The following is a 27,645-nucleotide window of genomic DNA, read 5'->3' on the forward strand; positions in this document are numbered from 1 at the left end:
GTGGTTACTCTACCGCACTGCTGTGCCATCACTTTGAGAGTTCCTGTTATTGTGTTTGTCTGCTGAGTGATACAGTTACGACAGACATAAGAAATGTTCACTTCAGGGTGCATCAGGTTTAAACTCATCATCATTATTTTCCCATTGTTTTATTGTAGCATTTATTTAATTTCTTACATGTTATCTTAAATATAACTGTGATTTGTGCCACATAATAATTAACAAACATCACTACAATGGAATTTTAATTTTCCATTTTTGAGTGAACTGTCCCTTTAAATACCTGAATGTCCAGTATTTCATATTTTCTGCAAACGAAACGAAGTATACAGTGAATCAAACATGACCTTCACCCAGACAGTTTGCCTACCAAGAAATAACAGGAAGAACAGGGTCAAATTGACAATGCCCAGTGCTGGTGGCTTTAATTCAATAGCACAGAGCAAATGTTTCCTGCCCTTTCCTCATTTATGTAACTGCAACTGGCAGCTTGTAAATTACAGAGCTGAAAAAATACCACCGTCAGTTTCTCCGAAGCATCATTTTTTTTGTATGTTCCAGTGTGCATTGACCAGCGGTCAATCCAAACACAAATGTTGTTGTGTGTTTTTATTTATTTATTTATTTATTTTTTTTTTTACAAAAGTTCACGCCCACTAGGTTTCACAGCAGGATCGAATATTGCTGACTATACGTCTTGGAGGAAATAACCAGAGGTTTGGATAGAAGAAGAGCCTTTTTCGTTTGGTTAACTAGGTCATCGGTTAGTCACACGACACACTTTGGGGAGATTTTTGAGACTTAATTTGTTAATTATGCAGTCGGCATTTAAGTCAAAGTGACAAGCTTGGAAATTTTAACAGTTTGCAACATTTCTTATTTATTTTAACTTTTTAATATATAAATTTAAAAGATTTGATAAATTCAACCTCATCTTTTCTGCTTTTTTTGCACATTAAATTAATATATTTATTTTAATATTAATTGTATGAATAATTATATAATAATATACAGTACATTATTAATATATTAATAATAAAATATACATTCTATATATTTATACTGAATTTTAATATTAAAAACCCACTCAAATTTTTTTTTACATTTTAGCGCCCAATAATGCCATTTCTTCAAAGAATTATAACCAGCAATGTCATAAAAACAAAACAAAATACAAACAACATACAGATCCTCTGTCATGAGTAAACATCAAAAATGATTATTTCAGTGGCAAAACACTGCCAAGATGTATAAATACAGTGGCAAGAAAAAGTATGTGAACCCTTTTGAATTAGCTGGCTTTCTGCCATTAATTGGTCATAAAATGTGATCTCATCTTCATCATAGTCACAAGTATAGACAAACACAATGTGCTTCAGCTAAAGACACAAATAATTATAATCTTTCATGTCTTTATTGAACACATCCCAATAAACATTCACGGGGGCCTGGGTAGCTCAGCAAGTATTGACGCTGACTATCACCCCTGGAGTCATGAGTTTGAATCCAGGGCGTGCTGAGTGACTCCAGCCGGGTCTCCTAAGCAATCAAATTGGCCCGGTTGCTAGGGAGGGTAGAGTCACATGGGGTAACCTCCTCGTGGTCGCAATTAGTGGTTCTCGCTCTCAATGGGGCGCTTGGTAAGTTGTGCGTGGATCGCGGAGACTAGGATGTGTTCAACAAAGACATTAAATATTATGAATGTTTGTGTGTTGTTATCTTAAGCACATTGTGTTTTGTCTATACTTGTAACTTTGATGAAGAGGAGATCACATTTTATGACTAATTAATGCAGAAAACCAGCTAATTCCAAAGGGTTTCACATAATTGTTCTTGCCACTGTACTTTAACATTAAATAAATAATAGTTTTAAATTGTAGAGTAATGAAAGTTTGAGAGGACATTTTGCCTTACTGTCGTGAAGAAATGGCAAGTAGGAAAAATGGTTTAACACTGCAAAAAAATAGGCTTAGTTTTCCTGATTCAAAATATATATTTTTTTCTTTTCCTTTTCTTTTCATAGTTTGGGCTTTACTATGTACTGTTTAAGGATTTGGTTTAATTTTTGGCTAAAATGAAATGTTTGGATTTTAAAACAAAGAATAAATACAAATTTTGATTTGAGGAAATTGATTTGATCACATAAATTTTCTTAAAAATTCAAAGTGCACGTTCAGTCTGAATTCCCATTGTGAATAATTTCATGAAGCTAAAAGCGTTCTGTAAACACGTGTTCAGTGGTTTTCCATTTATATAACAAACGTCAAAATCTTTACAAATAAATTCACTGATTCAATTTGGGAATACTTTCTAAAACTTTAAAACAGCATTCACATTAAAATAAGAAAGACTGTGCATATTTCCCTTCATGAAAACTCCTCGCAAAATACAAAAGCATTTTGTTGTCGCAAAATAACACGTTTACTTAAAATTAAAATAATAACACTGTCGCACAAAACTGTATAACAGACATTTCACTTTTCATGATACGTGGCCGATTGTACACAGCAGCAGATAAATATGGCTGAAAAGCAGCAAAACAAAATTTGAAGCCTGAGACAAAAAAAAAAATATATATATTACACTCGTGTGGACTCTACAATATAGCTTTCCCAGGATGCATTTTATCGAAACAATGCAATACAAAAAAGAATTCATACAAACCACATGCTTGTAGCAGGTGGATGAATAAAATGTGGACTCTACAATACAGCTTTCCCAGGATGCACTGTGTCGAAACAATAAAAAAAAGTTTGCAAAATCAAATGTTCATAACGTGGGGTAAATATAGTGTGGATTCTACAATACAGCTTTCCCATGATGCATTTTGTCGAAATAATACAAAAAAAGTTTGTACAACATTTTTTTGTCGCACATGGCCGAAAATCGTGCTTTACGTTTTTACCGCATTACCATATTTAGTAATTCGCACTTCATCCCGTTAGCTCTACCGGTAGTTCTCGGCTACACAGCGCCTCCCACTGGCGAGCCAGAAGTGATATAAGCCGTTCTCTGCTGTCCGCTCCCGGTACAAAGATACACCACTGCACTTCGCCCTCGGCCCCTCCAACGCCCTGTGTCCTATCGCCCTTCCCGTCGTTGTCCGCAAAATGGTCCATGGTAAGATGGCACAAAAGATCGGGACCGGGAACGTCGTCAAATACCAGCGTGAGGGCTTGGGGGTAAGTCTGATAGCCCATTAGCACACGGTCCAGGTCACGTATGCGCCGCGCGTCCATGAGGCGGTACTTGTCTCTTTGTGGCGGTTCTTTTGCGAACTCAGGTAGAGGGTAGCTGATATGGTCTTCGTCCAGTAGGAAGACGTCAGTGCTGGTGAGTATGAGAGTTTTGGGCTGTAGAAGGCTCTGGTTTTGGGCGGTTTGGCCCGGAACGACATGGACTTGGAAGACCAGCACGTAAAGAAGGATGTTGGAGGAGTGAGATGTGGCTTGAGGGGTTTTCCTTTCAGCTACGATGAACATTAGGTCTCCGATCTCTTCTTCGCTTGGGTACACAAACTTCACTTTACTGGAGTGGACCAGTTCATAGTTCTCCATTTTACCTGATATAAAATACAAAAAGTGACAGCTTGTCAAAGTGGAGACCTGGTAGAGGTCTTAGCCCAGAAAGCACAAAACATTTTAAAAATGTTTTACAACATTTACAGCATTTTGTTTGAAGTTAGGTAATGTCGCAGTACAACATTTTAAAAACGTTTTAGTAACCACAACCAAAATTCTAAAAACTAACATAACATGCAGCGTACTTGTTTGTATTAACAAACATTTTCAGAACCAAACTGTAACATTTATGGGATGTTTTGTTTAGGTTTTGCATAATCTGTATATTTAAATGAAAGATTTTAAAATGTATGCTGCCTTCACGTGTTATCGGAATTATCATAAATAATTGGAACCGGAAGTTGCACATGAACGTAATTATGAATGGGACACTTTAGGATAATTTCGATACCCGAGTTTCCGAGTTGGGAAGATATGTAAACATTCAACATGGAGGAGGAGAGTACATCTTCAATAGTGAATGATGGTTTTATTCATTATCGCTTGCCGTTTCTGTCATATGTCTGCATTCAGTCTGTGCTTCATGAGCCTACAAGGAAAACATTAAACAGGCATGGTGTCCATGGCAGGACACCACGAAGGAAGCCGCTACTTTCCAACAAAAACATTGCTGCATGCCTGAAGTTTGCCAAAGACCATCTTGACACTCCACAATGCTACAGGGAAAATGTTTTGTGGACTGATGAAACTAAGGTTGAATTGTTTGGGAAGAACACGCAGCACTATGTACGGCGTGAAAAGGGCACCGCATATCAACATGAAAACATCATCCCAACAGTGAAGTATGGTGGAGCGAGGGAGCATCATGATTTGGGGCTGCTTTGGGGCCTGGACCACTTGCCATCATCAAGGGAAAATTGAATTCCCAAGTTTATCAAGATATCCTACAGGATAATGAGGGGAGGGCTGTGTGCCAACTGAAGCTCAGCAGAAGTTGGGTGATACAGTAGGACAATGACCCTAAACATCAAAGTAATTGAGATACTGTGGAATGACCTCAAGAGAGCCGTTTACACCAGATATCCTAAGAATATGGCTGAACTGAAGCAGTTCTGTAATGAAAATTGTCCAAAATTCCCTCTGAACGTTGTGCAGGTCTAATCCGCAGAAACCGGAAACGCTTGGTTGAGGTTATTACTGCCAGAGGATGATCAATCAGTTATTAAATCCAAGGGTTCACTTACTTTTTCCACAGCACTATGAATATTGAACACATCCTATTAACAAAGACGGCATCGTCAGCCACTTGTATTACGTCAGCTAGCATGTATTACGATGTCAAAATAATAGTTTCCAAAGAAATATTCATGAATAAACCCGGTGTCCTCCATGTTTATGACAACAAAGCACTTGAACGTGACGTGTTCGTAATTATGACTTACAAGTGGTATAATAATTCCGATAGTTCCGTATAATAATCCGATAGCACGTGAAGGCAGCATTAGTGACAGTTCTTCTGTATACGGGATGTATGTTTACGAACAAAATACAACCAAAGTCATAAAGTTTGCGAAACGTTCATTTACACCTTTATTTAACAACGCTTAACTTTTTGATTTATTTCATTTGGCAATTTAACTGCCAAACATGATTATTCATATAATTGCAACATTTTTTGAATCTGTCATATTAACTACATTGAATAAAAATATTATCACAACATTTGAATAGCGTTCTTACATGGTTGTGCTTGCTAGGAGGTTACTGTATCATACCTTTGCTTTTGTTTCCAAACTGTGTGTAGAAATCCAACTCAGAAGGTTCAGGTGAGGGCACTTTCTCCAGCAGAGACAAAACCATCATCAGCTGCTGGAGAAACCGATGTGTGCCGTAACCATCACGGGTCACACAGGAAATTATGTGATCAGCTGAGGGCCCTTGGAAGAGAGACAGAAACTCTTAATTTTTAATTTCTTGCATACAAAGGACTTGAGTAAAACCTTGCCCTTGAACTTCATGCACTTGTATTTATTAGAACAGTTTATTTTGAACTAATCATTTCAGTTGCATCAAATGCAGCTTTGTAAACTTCACTTATTAACCTTGACAAATAAGCCAATCAAGGGCACTCTGAGATATTATTACCTGGTAAATTGGATCAGTAGTGCATCTTGGTCCAATAAACTCACCCATGACTCTGAAGTACTGGTCAAACAGCCCCACATTAACACTCTGAAGGTCCTTCAGCTTTAGTGTAAAACAGAAGGAGATGAGGAAATCGGTGTCCTTGTGCTCGGATGGCTGCCAGGTCCACATCACTGCAAGATGAATCAATTTTAATGTTCTCAAATGACTGCTATCATGTAGAACATTGGCTAAACTGGTACAGAAAACAGCACAGAACTGTAATGTATAGGATAGATCTGTGATGCATCCAAATAGATCTAAACAGAACACATCTGAAGAATAGAATAGATTACTGGCATAATAACTCAATGTTAAGGTCATGCTCACTGGATTGGTCGGTGAGTGTGGATGCTGAATCGTCCAGGATGAAATAAAGGGTTTTGGTTGACAGCAGGACACATGCAGTGCTCTCAACATCAGGAGATCTATAGAAGAGCACTGATGTCCACAAAATGTGTTTCAGCTCTTCATTCTCCACCTGCACACCAACAATGACAAAACCACCTTCAGTTTTAGACATGGACACAGTCTGTGAAGGCAGGCATTAAACAAAATGCATTTATAATATGAAGCTATAGAACATAAAGTGACTACTCTGAACAATAGAGCATATTACCACGAAATACAACTTTTCTATATAAATAAATATTCTAGGTGATGTTCTAGTAAAGGTCACAGATCATGTTACAGATTTCAATGGTTACGTGTGTTCGTCTCCTGGATAAATTCAGTCTAGGATATCCTGTAAAAACAAGGCACTGATTGCAAAGGACATCAAAGCTTTTTTGAAAGAGTGGAAAATTGTTCAGATATTTACCTTTTAAAAAACAAAGCAGCTGCCAAACTGAAAAAAGGCAAAGTAGATGGAGTACGGAGGCTAATAGTGTACGGAGGCTAATAGCGTGCACAGGGAAGAGAGGGGTCCACGGGAAGTAATAAATATCAGATTTTCATTTGCATGTCATGTAGATTTAAACATAAATGTAAACAATTATACTTGGTACATAAAAGTCTCCAAAAAGACAAAAACATCTTGAAATGTGAATGCGGCTCAACGGCGGCTATTTGAACTGCCATACAGATCATAACTTGAAAAATATATTCACTTCAGAAATTTCCATAACTTTTCCATGACTTAAGATTTTAATAATTTCAATGACTTTTCTAGGACGAGACAATTTTAAAATTCCAGCTTAGAGGTTTTCCACGACCATGGGAACCCTACTTTTTGGAAATTGGCAAAATGTAAAAGTGACTTGCCTCTGCGATGCTGTCATGGAAGAAGTGAACGAGCTGCTCTCCCTTCAGAGATGAGAGGAAAAGTAGTGAAGAGGACAGGGAGAGGTGTGACGGACACTGGTTGTCCTCTGTTAGCTGCTGAATGAGGGATTTGGCTGGGTACAGCAGAGACAGGGTCAAATGGGGATTTGGGACTTCCTGAGCAACACTGTGAAAAAGCAACACAGTGTATCTACTATAAATAAGCAAGTCATTTAGTAAATACTTTTTTTCCCCAAAGCAACTTTTAGTTCAGTTATTACAGGAACAATCCCCCTAGAACAACCTAAGGTTAGGCATCTCAATGAAGGGTACAAATGGATTGCTATTTGCAGGGTTCGAACCTACAACCTTCCAGTTACTAGCCCACATCTCAATAGATGGAGTGTATTGTAGTGGTTAAAGGCTAGGGTATCCTTCGTTTTTGCACTGTTATGTCTTACCCATGGTCTAGAACAACTGCGCTGTATGCGGACAGTCCGTACTTACTGTGTGAGACATAGCAGCATGCGGAAAACCAGAGTATACTTTGGCCTTAAAGCTCAGGGCTGGTAAACGGAAGGTTGCTGGTTCGCTTCCCTCAAAAAGCGAGCCATGACCATTGAACCCTTGAGCCAGGCATCCCACCTCAGGTTGCTCCAGATAGATTGTCCTTGTAATAACATTGACAGTGCCGTTCTATAGCGACATCTCATGCAAGTGGTGGGAATCAATTCTATCAGCCCTGGTCGTGTGGTGATAAAAAAAGATTAGACTGTATTGGATTGTAAAGACAAAACAGCTTATCAGTGGTTATAAGTTTGGGGTCAAAATGGGATCTATGCTAACATATCGATAGAAATGCGTTGCTGTTTTGTATAGAAGGAGCTCCGTTACCTGTTCGGCATTCTTTGGGTGGTTGTAGAGGAGGCAGGGCAACTGTTCACTCTTAAGTGGCCTTTCTTGGTGTGCTGAATAGTGATGGTCTTAATTTCCTTTAGATTGGATCGGAGCTTGTTGAACTCCCTCAGGAACGTCAACTTGTCTTGTGGCAGGGTGAAAACTGCGGTCAAGCGTTCGTGACAAGCTATCAGCTCTACAACATGGTCATCACGGAAACCGCAAGAGTTCGAGATGGCCCTACATGAGCACCTGTGCTTTGGGTTGAGCAGTGTGACAGAGAGCGGAATACGTGTTACTTTGGAACAGCTACGCATCATGTTTTCTTCGAAGGAGTCTCGGGCTGCTAGAGCGACAAAGTCAACCTTGAGAACGCAGAGGTGTCGAGCGGTCAAGAATAGAATCATGGGATTGGAGGTTTGGTCCTTATCACTTTCAAACAGGCCGATTTGAGAAAAATCATTTGAGGGTGCACTCTTTGGAAGTTGTGGGTTGTTTGCGACATTCTTGTCGGAGGTAGATAACGACTCTAGATTGAGGAAATGGACCAAGTGTCCGCCTTTCACACAGCCTTCATTCTCCTCAAAGTCCCAAGAGTTCAGAAACTGTCGGATGAACATTTGAGTGTTTGAGGTGTTCATAACTTGCTTGTTAGTTTGGTCCACTTGAGGACTGACATGAGAGTGGATGTCCTTCAAACTTTGGGCATCTGAGAAGAACCACCATTGAGTATTGCTGGACTTCACCTTTAAGGAGACACAAACCTCTGGAACGTCAAACTGAAAGGTCTCAATGTCAGTGTACAACACAACCAAGTCTATCTCAATGTTGTCCATTAGTTCCTGCAAGCTGCTTCCTGGTTCTACTGACCGTGAACGGAAAACCACAAACGAGCTGTCCGTTGCCACCAAACAAGATGGACGCTGACTCAAACCTTCTCCAACATGGATGCAAAGGGACCAAATCACCATATTTACATTAGCATTGGCAGATTCCTTCTTTGCATCATCTGGTCCTTTTTCCTGAACAGTGGATGAGGAGAAAGAGCCAATGATTTCCTCACTTTCATCTAGACTCATTTCAAAGTACCCATCCCCAGATTGAGTGCCATCTTGTTCAGTGCTTTCCAGAGATGTGGTCCTACATCGTCTGGGTGTTGATTCTTCTCTATTAGCCTGGCTGATGAGAGCAGAAAGCCGGTTGGTGAACTCTTGGTTGGTGGTTGTGTAGGACAGTAATGAAGGAGGCAGAAAGAGATTACAAAGACATGTGGTCCATGGTTTCCATTCTTCTTCACAACAACAGGGACTAAAGAGGAATGAAGAAAAATCTTAAATGTACAACCCTAAAAGCTCAAGCATTTCAACACCATTTATTACCCTTCAGGCACCAATGAATTGACACGTTAGGTAACTAAATCCAGTTCAAGCTATAAAACCCAAAAACGCAAGTACATAAACACAGACATTGAGGCTTGGCCAATGCATTGCAAGTGTTAGGTCCTCTTGTACCTACTTGCATTACTGTGGCGGTAACAAACCTCAGTACTCAAGGGAGGTGATAGATTTAAGGCTAAAGTACACTTCAGTTTTCCGTGTGCCGCTACCTTTCACGCACAGTGACTGTGACGTAAATCTCTGTACAGGTCGTCTGCACATCGCCTGGAGTTGACTGTACTAAAGAGTATCAAAAAGCAGTCCATACTTGCTCGCAGTCAGAAAAGTATTCTTTGAAGGCTAGAATGCCTGACCATGCACGAGACGTAACAGCACATATAAAAACAAAGTATACCATAGCCGTTATTATTCACAAAGCTAGCTATAAAAATGCTGACAGTTTAACAAACTTGCTTTGCAAGATACTCTTAAAACTGTTGCTCTGGTTTGACAGTAGTTGACCTGAAATAGAAAACCGACCATACATGATGACGGGTTTACGCTAATGTACGCCATTATGTTTAAGTTTGTTGGGGCAATGTGATTTGGCCATAACATGATTCAGAATGCAACGACGTGTGAACTCGAGCTTACGTAGCTAGAAGTGTCTGTGTTTACGCACCTGTAAAGTATGTTTTGGGCCTAACAGATTCTAAAGAGAAGTGTAGAAAGAACTTACCTGATGCCAGAAGACAAAGAGGAATCAATCTGAGTTTGCACCTGCAAAATTGACAAATCGCATTTAAAATTTTTGCTAAAATCAGAATAATAATCCTATTACCATTTTATAATTTACAAACCTACCTGCAAGATGATCTCACAGGTCGGGCTGTAAACATCATAGCATCTCTGGGTAAGTGTAGAATCCACATGAGTTAATATCTCTTTGGTAACAAAAGCTTTTTCTATACAAGTTATTTCTGAAAGGAAGGAGGACAAGTATAAAGATATAACATAACGACAAAATTTTAGATCAAATCACAAAGATATCAAAATAAAAAACTTAAAATACAGGTCAAAGGTGCTGATATGAAATGGCATGCAATTGATTTCTTGGAAATGAAAATCTAGAGTTGCCCACATTGTTTGCTTGAGTATCGTATTTCTTTATTTCCCGGTCTTTGAATAGATGATTAACAGCAAACAGTGGCAACTTCAATACATGCAATAATTTTCCAAAAATATTTGAGAAAACTCTTCTAAATCACATCTTATAGGAGTATGTAATGCTGAATATTTATATGCTGTTTGCAAAAATGGAAAGTCTATTAAAGCACTCCGTTGCTTAGTAACTAACACAAAGGAGAAACCATGTAGATCAAATAGTTAGTGAAATAGAATAGTGAAAATCAGGCCCAATCTGCATTAGAGCAACCAATGCAAATTGATCACCACAAATTTGACATTTAGGCCATTTTAAACTGCAAAGGAAATAAAATGGATGCACATTATGTTTATTTACATGAAAGATTTGAGAAAAATCACTGAGGAAATGCCAATGAAATTGTTTTATTTCTTTTTTTGACCAGAAAGGCACACACCGTGCCACCCAAACTTCATTATAATAAATTAGCATGCTGAAATAAACAGATATGTAAATTAAATATGTACAATTAAATATGAGCTGGTGCAAAGAAAACTACCACCTGAAAGAAATAAGATTCTGATAGTTCTGATTATTAATATACAATCATTATGCAATAGAAGTTTTTTTTTTAGGTTATTTTTATCCATTATTGTTTTCCCCCCCTCGTCCCAGCAGCGCGATACATACATGATTACCTTGACTGGTGCAGGTGGAACGGGACATAGAGGGGGAGGAAGAGGAAGGCGGTGCGATGAGAGAAGATGAAGAGGATGCCTGCGGCCCACCCGCGGCCTGCCCCGAGAACTCACTCACCTGACAACAATAACATCAGGCTCAAAAGCAAAACACGGTGGGAATAAACGCACACAAGACCTCTCGAGTTCAGTGAAGGGAACTATGCAAGAAGGGTAATCGCAGATTGACTTAAAAATATTAATACCAAAATATTAAATTAGAACAATGTATTAAGATAAATCAAACATTTTAATGTCTTTCTAATGAGACACTCTAGACGTATAAACTATTCAAATGCACAAAGTAGTACTACACAGTGTTGTCACAGTCAGTCACTATCAGGCTCTGGCCAGGAGGAGGCACCGCGACTCATGTTTCTATCAGTCGGTAGGATGTTAGTTGTTATGTAATGCAGTAGACGCTGACACAGAAATAAATCCATTTGAGCATGAAAGCCAGACATTTACTTTTCACATAATTCACATCTTGTGATTGTTAACTGATTGCTTGAGAAGCAACAAGCTGCCAACACACCTTTAAAACACACTAATAAGCTTGATCTAAGAGTAATATTTTGACTATATAGCATACAGTAATTGTCATTCTTACAAATCAAACTATACTATTCAGTTACGGTTACATACACACACTGGCGTAGAATTGGGGGACACACGTCCCCCCCAATGCTGTGAAGGGGGTGATTTGAACCCCCCCTCCACAATCATGCATCTGTCCGTGTTTATATATTTTTATCAACGCTGAAAATAATTTTGTATGAGATCCCTTGCAGTTGCGTGGCTGGGAGTCTGACATATTGAGACAAAAAACTGAAGTCCCCCCTCCGTTGTATGAGTTGGTATCGCCCAACAAGATGGTGGTGTCACGTGGTACCCGTTACTTTTCTCAGCACTGGCCAGGATGCATGAGCTCACAGTCGTTTATTATTCCTGGATGAGGATTTTTAAAAATGCTATTATAGATTATGCTGAGATGGATTTCATTCACAGGTATGAATCCTTGCAATTATCAGCTTTTGTTAAAAATAACTATCCAGTGTAAAATGTCTCCAAATGGATATAAAGCGCTCTTAGATTTAAATGCGGATGAATGGAGGATTCGGTTTTCAGAGCGTCAAGCGCCCCCTGCAGGAATAAAACACACAAGACAGTCAACGGCTGACAATGTGCAATTTCGGTCTGTAGATCTGTTACCCACACAAAACTTTCATATGAATTTAGAAAACATGAAATACATCACATGAGTCATATGTGGAGTCAGTGGAGATGTTAAAGGTGTCCATAGAAATGATCAGTTGTTTTTCATGGTGAAGAAAGCAGACAGGCATTTCAGATGAGCAAGTAAGGGTAATTTTTTAATGACACATTAACCCTAATGCTTTTTCTGAATGTTTGATATGATACAGTGTATAAATATTATGCATTGCATTAGGGATGACGCGATTATACGGTTTTACTATTAACCGCGATTAAAAATATCACGGTTAATTTAACCGTAAGACTTTAGAATCCACGGTTCAAAAATTGTGAAATGCTTTATTTACACATGGCAAAATATGATATACAATGTATAAATATATAATATAAAAGAGTTTTTCGTAAGACTTTGAAAGCCTAAATGGGAAAACTCTTGTGTGGGTACTGGAGCGGTTGTTATGGTTACGGATGGTGGCCGCATGGTGCTTTAATGGCCAGGTGTCCCGGACTGAACGTGAACTTTCAATTCATGTGAAACTGAAGCTTAAACACATGAATTCCAAAATATAACAGAGGAATTCGATCTATCAGACTCATATCCATCAAAAAAAGTGACTTTTTGGCAGCATTTAAATGACTGACTGAAGATGATGGATGTGACAGTTAGAAGTCATATAAAGATGCACATTCTACAAATGGGACAGAATGCTCCATTAGTCATCCAACAACAAACTAGTACGTTTAATATTTTTAGATGTGTTGATTAGTGGTCGGCCGATATATCGGCCGATATTCGGCCAGTAAATTCACCTTTGGCCGATTTGTTTCTTGAGGGCGCCGAGATTCGCCTGTTTGCATGTGAAGCGACTCAGACACGTAAATGACCAGTCACGGTTCGGTTTGTTGTTATGTGCCATCGTGTTACTACAATAATAGACCTGTGTGCAACACGGTCTCATTTAAACGGTCCGCATATCAGAGCCGCGACAGACGCGTTTGAGCCCGTTTCATTCTCCCTCTCTCTCAACAGTTCCCTGTAATTTTTAACTGTCTTGTCTAATGATAAAAAGGCAAATATCAAAATAATATAAATCTTCCTCTGAAGCACGTATTCTAACAGTCTCTCCTCAACACTTCCCTGTCATTTCTCGAATGATAAAAGGCAAATATCAATAAAACTTCTATTATATACCATCTGCAAATATGCAGATATTTTGTTTAAACAGATGTAATTCACGAACCTCGCAAAAATCCAGCGTTTTCTTCCCGTCGAGCGCTCATCTAATATCTTCCTCTGAAGCGTGTATTCTATCAGCCAGAATCAAAAACTTCATGATCAGAATCAAACGTCCCTCTCATTCACAAATCATGACAACAATCCAAGCAGGCGATCCAGGCCGTTTAAACTGTCAGGAGATTGCTGCTCGCGCTGGATACGCACGAGCACGTGAGTGCAACCAAAGTCAGTCCGCTGTCGGCCATGTTTGGAATGCTTTCGGGAGACTATTTCCAGTCATGACAGTGCAGCTCTTATCTACTTGAATAGAGAAGGACCAATATCTCCAAAATGGTTGGTCAAGATTACAATCAAAGAACATATTTCCAATCAGCAGTAAAATATGACAACACTGGTATCATAAATGGTGCTCCTTTACCTCAGATTACGCTAAAAAACAAATTTTTCCCAGCTTGTATAGCTAATGTGCATGCGCGTTCTCGAGTTGATTGACAGGCGATGTCTGTATCTAAAAGGTGATTGGCTCTTTTACCAGTAAGGCGGGACTACCCATCTACATCCGTTGACCATTGGCTGCCATTGGGCATTCTAATTTTTCCCATTCATTTTAATAGAAGTGGCCCGTCTCGGCTAAATAGTCTCTGGTGCAACCTTAAAGTAAAAGCGTGGCATGTGTGCAATAAGTAAATGTCTAATTCACTATGCACTGAACGTACAATTGGTTTGATTCAGTATTTTTTTGATAAAATGCGATTGCTAACGTGGACATGCCATATATGGTTGCCGGACTACTGTGTGTACTGTTATTTCCTTCTTCCTAATATATTAATTTCTTCATGGGCAATAAATTACTACAATTTGATGACTAAACAGAAATCAGAAGAAACTGCTATCTACCATTAAAAATACAATATTATTTTTTACATTCTTTTTTTACAAAGTTAAGGTTGTGTGTGAAATTGAGTAAATATAGTGCTAAATAAGAGTTTATTTATTTTTTAGCAATTTTATGTTTATGCTATTTACTATATTAAACTGTGTTATTTATCAGCATTGCATCTGCCTATCGGCCACCCTGCTATCTCTGGATATCGGCATCGGCCATTAAAAAAAGCCATATCGGTCGTTCGCTAGTGTTTATTTTAAACTGATGAATTAAAGATGTCACTTTTTGTAATGTTTAAGCATGCTGACAACGCGCGGTGCATTGCATGCTATCAGCGAGTAAACCTTGAAAAGTTGTGTCTTAAATCGTCCTCTTTTTAAAGCATTGCTTTTATACAAATTCACCGCATTCAACAATAAATGTCAATTTTAGTCATGATCGGACATTAAATTGCCTGCTGTAAGAAATGTTCTCGATATTATTCATAGTCCAAAGGTTTATTTGTTTGGTGTTGTGGACAGTATTTAGAGTCTGTTGCCGATTCTTTATGTTGGGGTGTTTGACAGACAATGGGTTGCTTTAATAAACTGATGCAGAAGAAAAAAAAAAAAACTGTTTAATGCTGTGAACTACATGTTTCGCACCCACAATAATCTTACATTTACGCACTTTTGAAGCACTTTGTTTATACTTAAGCAAATCACTGTGCTCGGGATGCACATAAGCGGTGTTGTGCTGTAGATTGGACACGTCTCTACCTCCTATTTTTTGTGTATGTATCAGTTTTCTTATTTTAGGGCTTCCTTTAGTGTCCACATATCCCCCAGAAATACATCCACTTAGACATTTAGACAACTGTTATATGATATGCATGTTTTTCATCAGTGCTGTTGCATAATAAGAAAATGTGCAAATAACTGTAAAAACCGGTTATCCGGGATTTTTTTTCTCAGACTCACACCGCAGCATCCCTATATTGAATAAACTTTTTTTTTTATCTGTGCATTAATTTGAACTGTTATTATACATTATGTAATGTGTTGTAATGAAACATAACACTTCCCAAACCTAATACCAACCCCCCCCCCCCAAAAAAAAACAGTACTTTGCATTAGAGATGGATGTGACCTAGTAAGCTGCCTACTTAAATTTTTTGGGTATCAATGAGCCTGTATACATGCACACCAATTATATATTAATACTTACTGCCAAAAATCATCTTATTTAATGTTACGTGACCATGACCTTTTGCTTTTTTGTTTCCTGTGAGAGGCTGCCAATTAGATGTGGGTGGAGACTCTTAACCAGTAAAAGCCGTTATGTTAATTTGAATTAATTTACAATAAAATCATATCTTTTAATTTTACTTTGCACTGACTCCCCTTTATGTTGCGGTCTTTAACGAGCTGGCCATAACATAAATTGGGGGCTCGTCCGGGATAGGATCGCCTCTCCAGAGAAGTCACAACTTGGATATACTCACATGCATATGATATTTGTTTTCTGTTATTCTCAGCTTTTGACATCAAACCGTGAGGAGGCATGCGCATAACTCTTATGTTCATTGGATACGCCAGTAATAACGCCGGTAAAGGTGTTTAAATGCAAGGCCATCAACCGGTTTATTCTTAAGCCATTTTTGACCTTACACTGATAAAGGAAAGCCACTTATTGCGTTTACAAATCCACACAAGATTTCGGATTATTAAGCATAATCATATTAGAATGTGCATGTAAACGTGCTAATTGGTGCATTTACATATTCAAATGGGCTTTAAGCTAAAGCTGAACCAACTTACTGATACAAAGTACTAGCAATATTTCCCTTTGAGGGGGGCCTGGGTAGCTCAGCGAGTAAAGATGCTGGCTACCACCCCTGGAGTCACAAGTTCGAATCCAGGGCATGCGGAGTGACTCCAGCCAGGTCTCCTAAGCAACCCAATTGGCCCGGTTGCTAGGGAGGGTAGAGTCACATCGGGTTAACCTCCTCGTGGTCGCTATAATGTGGTTCACTCTCGGTAGGGCACCTGGTGAGTTGTGCATGGATGCCGCAGAGAACAGCGTGAAGCCTCCACACGCGCTAAGTCTCCGCGGTAACGCGCTCAACAAGCCACGTGATAAGATGCACGGATTGACGGTCTCAGACGCGGAGGCATCTGAGATTCGTCCTCCGCCACCCGGATTGAGGCGAGTCACTACGCTACCACAAGGACTTAGAGCGCATTGGGTATTGGGCATGCCAAATTGGGGAGAAAAAGGGGAGAAAAAATATATTCATTTCCCTATTATTTGTTTGTATTAAATATAGCGTTAAATTATACAATTTCAAAAATACCTTTTTATCATTGTTTGCCATTCGGTCTTTGGCCTGCTTGGCTTTTTGAATGGCTTTCAGAACTTCCACAGTGTCAAGCTCTTTCTCCGTGGTGATTATACCATCCAAACACACCTGTATGAAATAGATTTCTCCATTATTAATCTAAGAATTTATCTGTAACACATTAGAAGTTGTATGTAAACAGTAGTTTACATACAAGTAGTATACATTATTAACTAGCATATACAGTGGATATAAAAGTCTACACACCCCTGTTAAAACAGCAGGATTTTGTGATGTAAAAAATTAAAGATAAATCATATCAGAGTTTTTGCACCTTTAATGTAAACATTACAACCTATGCAATGCCACTGAAAACCAAAGTGACACATTTCAGAGAAAAAATAAATAACTTAGAATAACCTAATTGCATAAGTGTGCACATCCCTGAACTAATACTTAGTTGAAGCACCCTTTGATTTTATTACAGTAGTCTCTCAGTCTGTTTGGATAAGAGTCTATTAGCTTGGCACATCTTGACTTGGGAATATTTTCCCACTCTTCTTTGCAAAAACGTTCCAGATCTGTCAAATTGCGAGGGCATCTCCTGTGTACGGCCCTCTTCTGGTCCCCCCTCAGATTTTCTATAGGATTCAGGTCTGGGCTCTGGCTGGGCCATTCCAAAACATTAATCTTTTTTTGCTGAAGCCATTCTTTTGTTGATTGTGGTTGTGTGCTTTGGATCACTGTCATGCTGAAAGGTGAAAGATCTCTTCATTTTCAGCTTTCTAGCAGATGTCAGAAGGTTCTGTGCCAAAACTGACAGGTAATTTGAGCCATTCATGATTCCCTCCACCTTCACTAAAGCCCCAGTTCTAGCTGAAGAAAAGCAGCCCCAAAGCATGATGCTGCCACCACCATGCTTCACCGTGGGTATGGTGTTCTTTTGCTGATGTGCTGTGTTGTTTATGTGCCAAACATGCCTTTTACAATTTTGGGCAAAAAGTTCAATCTTGGTCTCATCAGACCATAACACATTTTTCCACATGGTTTTGGGAGACTGGATATAAGTTTTTGCCGGGCTTGGATGTTTTTTTTTTTCGTCAGAAAAGGCTTGGTCTTGCCACCCTGCCCCATAGCCCAGACAGATGAAGAATATGGGAGATAGTTGTCACATGTAGGGAGCAACCAGTACTTGCCAGAAAGAGCTGCAGCTCCTTTAATGTTGCTATCGGCCTCTTGACAGCCTCCCTGACCAGTTTTCTCTTTGTCTTCTCATCAATTTTGGAGGGATGTCCTGTTCTTGATAATGTCACTGTTGTGCCATACTTTCTCCACTTGTTGATGACTGTCTTCACTGTGTCCATGGTATATCTAATGCCTTGGGAAAAAATGTGTAGCTCTCACCTGGGTGATACCTTTCAACAATGAGATCCCGTTGATGCTCTGTAAGCTCTTTGTGGCCCATGGCTCTTGTAGTAGCATGCAACCAAGAAGATGTCAGAAAAATCCTACAAGAACAGCTGAGATTTATTTGGAGTTAATCAGAGTCACTTCAGGTGAAGACAGGTGTGTACTATTTCACATGAGCTTGATGATTGGTTGACTCTGAACACAGCCACATACCCAATTACAAAAGGGTGTGCACATTTATGCATTTAAGTTTTTTTTGTTTGTTTTTTTTTTCACTGAAATGTGTCATTTTGGTTTTCAATGGCATGGCATAGGTTGTAATTTTTACATTATAGGTGCAAAAAGTCTGATATTATTTATCTTCGTTTCATTTTTTACATCACAAAAACCTGCTGTTTTAACAGGGGTGTGTAGACTTTTTATATCCACTGTAACTACAATAACAATAAACTACAGTAGATTTAATAAATCCTGTAAAAAAATAAAATGGTTTATTGGTTAAAAAAATAATTAAATTACAGAAAAAGGCTTAAAAGGACAAATTCTCTAATAAAAAAGTGCTGTACCTCAGAGGCCCTGTCGCAGAACTGGGCCAGAACTTTAGTTCTGTAGTCTGGGATGATACACATTGGGTTATTGGCCAGAGTCAGTTTTTCCAGACAGGGAAGTGTGCCAATGTGTTTGATTTCATCCAGCTGAGAAAAACAAAACAAAACAGAGAGAATATTAAATTGAAACTATGATATTTTGCTATATTATATATGCTTAAATTATTGCTTACACAAAAAGCATCAACTACCTGGGCTAATTTGTTGCTGCTCAAGTCCAAGTTAACTAATGAGTAAAGTTTACTGAGGCCGGAGAGCGTTTCCAGCTGATTCCCAGCCAGATTCAGAGTCTTGATATTCCCGAGTTTAGTGTGAACACTCTCGAGGACAGTGAGTTTGTTGAAGGACAGATCCAGATGAACCAAGTTGTACAAATGCTGCATGAATATATTGGAATCTATTTACATACTTTGGAAGTCAATGGTTCATGCATATCAAATCAAGAAAAGATTGCAATAGAAAGACTCTAAACTTTAAATTTTTAAATACTTTAAAATCAATATGATCTGAAATGCTTCTGAGACAACACACCTGAAGGTTTTCCACTAGAGATACCTCATTGTAGCTTAGATCAAGGAATTCAACTTCAGGTATCAGTTTCTATAAAGAAAGACTTTCAAGATCAAAGATCAAAGAATACACACAACAAATGTTTTTTTGTACTTTGCATGGTGTGAAACTGAATTCACAACTCACCACTGACTCGTCAATGCAGCATATGAAGTTTCGGCTCATATCGAGTGTGGTGAGCATCTTCCATTTGGGAATAATCGCCGTCACGGGACAGTCTGTATCAACACCCTCAGGCTCCCACTGTGCAAATTCAGATGCTTCCGGAACTAAGATTTCCTTTTGAAGACAAAACACAGTTAGTCAGTTTTACAAACAGCTTTCAGTGTTAGTGAAAAGGTTTGTAGTTAAAAAAAAAAAGAAAACTGGTTTGTAAAATTCTTGTCCGTTAAATACAACTAAAAAAACTAATAGAAATTCGTAACCTTTTAACTTAACAATACAGGACCCTAAAACTATAAACTTTGTAAAATTTTAAGTGACACTAAAATTAAATTCTCTGTGACCTTAAAACTGACATTAAACGAGATTCAAACTAAAAACTTCATATCATTTTAACTGACACTAAAAAAAAGACACTAAAATTAAAATAAAAACTTTGTAACATTTGAACTAACACTAAAGACACTAAATGACACAAACTAAAAACTCTGTAACATTTTAACTGACACTAACGACACTAAACGAAATTAAAACTAAAAACTCTGTCACATTTTAACTGACACAAACTAAAAACTCTGTAACATTTTAACTGACACAAACTAAAAACTCTGTAACATTTTAACTGACACTAAAGACTGACACTAAAACTAAAAACTCTGTAACATTTTAACTGACACTAACGACACTAAACGAAATTAAAACTAAAAACTCTGTCACATTTTAACTGACACAAACTAAAAACTCTGTAACATTTTAACTGACACAAACTAAAAACTGTCACATTTTAACTGACACGAAACAACACAAACTAAAAACTTTGTAACATTTTAACTGACACTAAAGACTGACACTAAACGACACTAAAACTAAAAACTCTGTAACATTTTAACTGACACTAAAGACTGACACTAAACGACACTAAAACTAAAAACTCTGTAACATTTTAACTGACACTAACGACACTAAAACTAAAAACTTCATAACATTTTAACTGACACTTAAACTAAAAACTCTGTAACATTTTAACTAAAGACTGACACTAAACGACACAAACTAAAAACTTCATAACATTTTAACTGACACTAAAACTAAAAACTCTGTAACATTTTAACTGACACTTAAACTAAAACCTCTGTAACATTTTAACTAAAGACTGACACTAAACGACACAAACTAAAAACTTCATAACATTTTAACTGACACAAACTAAAAACTCTGTAACATTTTAACTGACACTAAAACTAAAAACTCTGTAACATTTTAACTGACACTAAAACTAAAAACTCTGTAACATTTTAACTGACACTTAAACTAAAAACTCTGTAACATTTTAACTAAAGACTGACACTAAACGACAAACTAAAAACTTCATAACATTTTAACTGACACTAAAACTAAAAACTCTGTAACATTTTAACTGACACTAAAACTAAAAACTCTGTAATATTTTAACTAAAGACTGACACTAAACGACAAACTAAAAACTTCATAACATTTTAACTGACACTAAAACTAAAAACTCTGTAACATTTTAACTGACACTTAAACTAAAAACTCTGTAACATTTTAACTAAAGACTGACACTAAACGACACAAACTAAAAACTTCATAACATTTTAACTGACACTAAAACTAAAAACTCTGTAACATTTTAACTGACACTAAAACTAAAAACTCTGTAACATTTTAACTAAAGACTGACACTAAACGACACAAACTAAAAACTTCATAACATTTTAACTGACACTAAAACTAAAAACTCTGTAACATTTTAACTGACACTAAAACTAAAAACTCTGTAACATTTTAACTAAAGACTGACACTAAACGACACAAACTAAAAACTTCATAACATTTTAACTGACACTAAAACTAAAAACTCTGTAACATTTTAACTGACACTAAAACTAAAAACTCTGTAATATTTTAACTAAAGACTGACACTAAACGACAAACTAAAAACTTCATAACATTTTAACTGACACTAAAACTAAAAACTCTGTAACATTTTAACTGACACTTAAACTAAAAACTCTGTAACATTTTAACTGACACTAAAACTAAAAACTCTGTAACATTTTAACTAAAGTCTGACACTAAACGACACAAACTAAAAACTTCATAACATTTTAACTGACACTAAAACTAAAAACTCTAACATTTTAACTGACACTAAAACTAAAAACTCTGTAATATTTTAACTAAAGACTGACACTAAACGACAAACTAAAAACTTCATAACATTTTAACTGACACTAAAACTAAAAACTCTGTAACATTTTAACTGACACTTAAACTAAAAACTCTGTAACATTTTAACTGACACTAAAACTAAAAACTCTGTAACATTTTAACTAAAGACTGACACTAAACGACACAAACTAAAAACTTCATAACATTTTAACTGACACTAAAACTAAAAACTCTGTAACATTTTAACTAAAGACTGACACTAAACGACAAACTAAAAACTTCATAACATTTTAACTGACACAAACTAAAAACTCTGTAACATTTTAACTGACACTAAAACTAAAAACTCTGTAATATTTTAACTAAAGACTGACACTAAACGACAAACTAAAAACTTCATAACATTTTAACTGACACAAACTAAAAACTCTGTAATATTTTAACTAAAGACTGACACTAAACGACACAAACTAAAAACTTCATAACATTTTAACTGACACTAAAACTAAAAACTCTAACATTTTAACTGACACTAAAGACACTAAATGAAATTAAAACTAAAAACTTTGTAACATTTTAACTGACACTAAACGACACAAACTAAAAACTGTAATATTTTAACTAAAGACTGACACTAAACGACACTAAAACTAAAAACTTCATAACATTTTAACTGACAATAAAACTAAAAACTCCGTAACATTTTAACTGACAGTTTGGACACTAAAACCTGACATTAAACACCACAAAACAAAAAAAATTTTTAAAATGTTAATTGAAACTAAAGACACTAAATTTTTTATGACCTTAAAACTGACACTAAAGAAAATTCAAACTAAAAACTGTGCCATTTTAACTGACATTAAAACAATCAATTCACCCACCCTAAAAATACACAATTTTGTTTCTATAGATGGCTTATATTGTGCATTAATACTGAATTACATGCTCTTGATCATCAAATATACCTTCATACTATTGGCCGAGAGGTGTATGCTGAGCGTCGCCAGAGTGGGTTTGAGGGAGGGCAGACCTTTGATCTGTCCAGCATCACAATCGCTTATCTGAAAAAGAGAGATGTTAGTGTTAACAATGTCCACCACCCTCAATGTGCTTTTGGGTACACACGGTCTTTCCATAAGTCAAGTGTCTTTACCTCTATCTGGAGCAGTGCTTTAAAGATGGACAGGTCGTAGGGAAGGCTCTGCTCCTCAATGTTACTCGTTCCCACCGTATTTATCGATCCAGGGATCTGAGTTTAGAAAGTTCAGGACAATGTTCATGTAATATATTCATTTTTTAGATAATATTACCACAAGGGAAATACTTCAGTACTTTCGCCATTCCGTAAAACGATAATTATTTTTGTTATGGCTGATAACCGATATGATAAACGATACTATAAATTTATACAGCTCTAATCTCTGGTTTCAAATATTATAATGCCAAGTAGAGAAGGTGAATAACTGTTTAGTACTTCTGAAACCTCGCACAACCAAAAATGTCTTCATTTATTATAAAAAAATATTTAGCATACCGGTCATCATACTGGAAATTTTGTCCAATATTATAAAATATATATACCCTGACATTATCTGATATGGCTGCCAATATATAATGCATCCCAAGATCTGTTAGACTCTAAAGTGACAAAGACTCAAACCTTGAGATACTTGAGGCGGCAGGTAAAATCCAGAATGTGCCCGAGGTCAGCTTTGGCATCTCCATTGGCACAGGTGGGCTTGGCGAGTTTCAGCTGCTGGGTGACGGCGTACAGTTGCAGGGGTTTCAGGAGAAACACCTCACCTGCAGCTAACAACTGCTCACCTGCGCGAAAAGACATAACTCATGACTATAGATCTTCATAGAGCATCAATGCGAGTTGTCTCTGAAAGGAGTAAGTGTTTAAATCCATATCCAACTTGAAATTCAATTTAAATATAAATACAATTCTATGTTCATGTAATAACTTTAGGAACATAACAAAATACCCTTATGAAACAGCTCTTCCGCAAGGGCAGAAGCAATTCCATTGATTTCCTGAAAATACAGAAGTTCAAAGAGAAAAATTAAATTGTGACATTCAACAAATTCCACTTCCTATATTTCATCTGTATGAGAGGTTGACCAATAGTGGATTTTTCCGATACCAATAATCAAGCTGGTGGTATAGGCCGATAACCGATAAATTGGCCGATAGTTTTTAAAATCGATTTACTGAATGTCAAAAATTGTTCTTAGTCTTTCCTTACTGTGACGGGCACAGACAGAGACACAACAATAGTCCAAAATGAATAAAATCCCAAATGCAGTTTAATAAATGTACAACCAAAATACCAATACTAACCAGAAAACAAAGAAGATTTTGTGCATAATGCTGGACTTCTACTATCAACAAGCCCGATAAACACCTGGGACTCTTATTTGTGTTCCCAGCGCACACAAACAAGTAAGTGAATCAAAAAATGCACTCTTCAATCATCTAAAATGTATTACAATATAAACACTAAAAAAGTAAACATTGTCATATGGGCTAATAAATACTGTATAAGCAATAATTCATCAACAGTAGATCATCAGCGATTGCTTGTCATAATTGTATGGTAATCTGGTATTATATAATAAAACAATACTTTTGTCCTTTTCAGTCAAAATCAACATTAACATTACTGTGAAATTATGATATCTACTGAAAAACAAATCCTCTTAGGAGAGTTCATTTTTAAAACCTTACTGTAACAAATTGGACCTGCCTCAACGCAGAGTCAGTATTTGTTTTAAATACTGAACTATTAGTTCAAAAAGCAATTATTGGTGCCGATATATCAACAAAACCTGATTTTTGCAGATAACTGTGAGATCGAAAAAGCAACTATTGGTGCTGATATATCAGAAAGAAAAAAAGATTTTTGCCGAAAACCATTCGTTCGAAAAAGCAACTATCGGTGCCGATATATCAGCAAAACCAGATTTTTGCAGATAATCGTTAGTTAGAAAAAGCAACTGTGCCAATATATTGAATTTTTAATTAAATTAATAACCATTAGTTTGAAAAAGCAACTATCAGTGCCGATATATCAGCAAAACAGATTTTTTCCAGTAACCATTAGTTCGAAAAAGCAACTATCAGTTCCGATATTTTACCAAAAACAGATTTTTGCCAATAACCATTAGTTCGAAAAAGCAACTAACGGTGCCGATATATTGAATTTTCAATTAAACTAATAACTGTTAGTTCAAAAAAGCAACTATCAGTGCCGATATATCAGTAAAACAGATTTTTGCCAATAACCATTAGTTCGAAAAAGCAACTAGCGGTGCCGATATATCAGCAAAACCAGATTTTTGCAGATAACCGCAAGTTCAAAAAAGCAACTAGCGGTGCCGATATATTGAATTTTCAATTACAACTAATAACCGTTAGTTCGAAAAAGCAAATATCAGTGCCGATATTTCACCAAAAACAGATTTTTGCCAATAACCAATAGTTCGAAAAAACAACTAGCGGTGCCGATATACTGAATTTCTAATTAACTAATAACAGCTAGTTCGAAAAAGCAACTATTGATGCCGATATATCAGCAAAACCAGATTTTTGCAGATAACCGCAAGTTCAAAAAAGCAATTATCGGTGCCGATATATCAGCAAAAAACTATTTTTGCCAATAACCATTAGTTCGAAAAAGCAACTAGCGGTGCCGGTATATTGAATTTTAAATTCAACTAATAACTGTTAGTTCGAAAAAGCAACTATTGATGCCGATATATCAGCAAAACCAGATTTTTGCAGATAACCGCAAGTTCAAAAAAGCAACTATTGGTGCCGATATATCAGCAAAACCAGATTTTTGCCAATAACCATTAGTTTGAAAAAGCAACTATCGATGCCGATATATCAGCAAAACCAGATTTTTGCCAATAACCATTAGTTTGAAAAAGCAACTATCGATGCCGATATATCAGCAAAACCAGATTTTTGCCGACAACCGTTAGTTCAAAAAAGCAACTATCAGTGCTTTTGGTGCCAATACATCGGTCGACCTCTGTACGCGTGTAAACAGCTTTAATTTTTAGACCTTTACGCATTGCAACCAGTGGCTCTGACCATCGATTACACTGCAAAATCTTTACTGGCACAAACAGTAATGTCATTACATCTGTCAAGCTTTAATGGTCTGCAAGTGCTTTTCCAACCCATTTCCTGAGTGATCTCTCAAAGCAAATCCTTAGATTTCCTCCTGATATCCTGCTGCTCATTTTTTAAAGTGCTTCCTTTCTATTCTGAGGAAATGAGCTGGAAAAATGCACTATTACATGCATGCAACAAACACAATTGCCATCCAGGGCAAAAACACAAACGTAATGCATTTCTCCTCACCAAAGAACACTGCAGACTGGTCATATGCCTCTTCCACACAAAAGCCTTTCAGAGGTCAATATCAATACCACTACTGTCAGCGAGACAACAAGGCTAGCGGGCAGATAACAGATGCATTCGAACATGAATTGCTGGAGTTATTGCTTAATTTTCACAGGATTTTAATGCAAAAGTGCATCACAGAATAAAGCAAAAGTTGTATGCATGCATTTTTTGTTCTTGTGGATACCCAATCGCCCAAAGTACATATAAACTATGGCTAATATTTAACCAGACTATATCAGATATGAGAAACTAACACAATCAGAGGAATTTTCTGTTTACACAGGACAATCTATTGTAAACAACACAATCTTCTGCTTCTACTCACTCAAAAGTAAGTGAGCACTCACATATAAATGGAAATGCAGGAAGTTGGACAAGACTTTTGGAGTCGCAGCTGGGAATCTGCTCAGGAGAGTTTGGAGATAAACTTCCAGTTCCTTCTGTCTCTTCTCAACGAGGCTTTTGGAATTTTTGCCGATGATCTTCTTGGGTGGCAACAGATGTTTATCAATCTTCTTCTCTGCAGTGAGCTGAAGTTGACAAAATTTAAGAGTTTGGACACACTGTCAATATCTGAGATCTGCTGTATTTTAGGAACACATTGAAAAACTTGATGGTTTCACTTACTTTTTCGTGCAAATCATGAAAGTCGCTGTAGCGATGTTTGACGGTCCAACTGTGGTCTCCAACTTTAACTTCTATAATGTAAACCTGATGTGATTGAGAATATTACATTATTAAAAAAAACTATGACAACAACAACCAAAGAGCTTTCATATTTTCACCTAATTAATATGAAATTAATCATTAATATCAACCATTATTCATCACCTGGTGTCTCTACTAACAACCAAATGCCTCTCCACTCTCTTAAACAACACAAAAGTCTAATCTAAAATATACATATCATATATTATGCAAATGAGCATGTAAATCTTTTAAAGTGAACTTTGAACAGACCCATTTAAGCTGCAAGCATCATTAAAAATTCACATGCTCATTAATAATTAAACAGACAAAAAATTGGCAGATTATGTCTAGATTAATAAATCAGATGCAAATTACTTAATGTTTATATTTTAAATTGCATTCACTGTTACGCAACACACCTAAATGTAAAAAATACAATAATAATAAAAAAAAATGTCGATCATATTTGGCTATCACATCAAATGCTACAATACACTGCAACAACCTTTATGTTTTGTTTTTTTTTCTCATTTGATACATAGGCCTATTTATTTGCAGATTGTTATCTCCATGACTATGCATTAAAACAAGCGACCCAAACAGAAACATCAAACTGACCGTGTAATTTTCCACCAGCTGGGATCCGCCGATGCTCACGCGCTTCTCTGCGGTCTGTTCAGATAAATGCGGCGGGTCCATCTTCAGTTGAACGCAATTTCGAGCGCGTCGCAGTGAAAGATGAAAGTCTAGCTGTCACATCGCGCCTCCATCTTTGTTGTGCATGACGAGGAGTGAAGGGCCGCCTTCTC

The 27,645-nt window shown here is 37.0% G+C and overlaps 1 protein-coding gene across 7 annotated transcripts; it reads right to left on the bottom strand.

The window, feature by feature from the left end:
• Nucleotides 1-112: 112 nt before the first annotated feature.
• Nucleotides 113-27,645, bottom strand: nisch (nischarin). 7 transcript variants are annotated; one of them, XM_051694199.1, is made up of 21 exons: nt 27,455-27,639; nt 26,774-26,857; nt 26,494-26,676; nt 23,715-23,763; nt 23,387-23,550; nt 22,880-22,975; nt 22,692-22,787; nt 19,495-19,647; nt 19,330-19,398; nt 18,990-19,175; nt 18,757-18,885; nt 16,796-16,909; nt 11,084-11,201; nt 10,106-10,221; nt 9,981-10,021; nt 7,863-9,173; nt 6,969-7,155; nt 6,036-6,186; nt 5,711-5,839; nt 5,297-5,458; nt 113-3,562 (listed from the first exon to the last, which is right to left on the bottom strand). In XM_051694199.1, exons 1-21 carry the CDS (start codon nt 27,533-27,535, stop codon nt 2,934-2,936), a joined length of 4,248 nt encoding a protein of 1,415 aa, XP_051550159.1. In that variant the 5' UTR covers nt 27,536-27,639; the 3' UTR covers nt 113-2,933. The 7 variants fall into 7 exon arrangements, 6 of the variants coding, with proteins under 6 accessions (XP_051550159.1, XP_051550160.1, XP_051550162.1 ...); XM_051694200.1 differs by lacking the exons at nt 113-3,562; nt 5,297-5,458; nt 5,711-5,839 and having other exon boundaries at nt 6,041-6,186; nt 6,969-7,102; nt 27,455-27,642; XM_051694202.1 differs by lacking the exons at nt 113-3,562; nt 5,297-5,458; nt 5,711-5,839; nt 6,036-6,186; nt 6,969-7,155 and adding an exon at nt 7,519-7,710 and having other exon boundaries at nt 27,455-27,642.

This window comes from Myxocyprinus asiaticus, chromosome 49 (genome assembly GCF_019703515.2).
Source record: "Myxocyprinus asiaticus isolate MX2 ecotype Aquarium Trade chromosome 49, UBuf_Myxa_2, whole genome shotgun sequence".
In the NCBI taxonomy this organism is placed as follows: Eukaryota; Metazoa; Chordata; class Actinopteri; order Cypriniformes; family Catostomidae; genus Myxocyprinus; species Myxocyprinus asiaticus.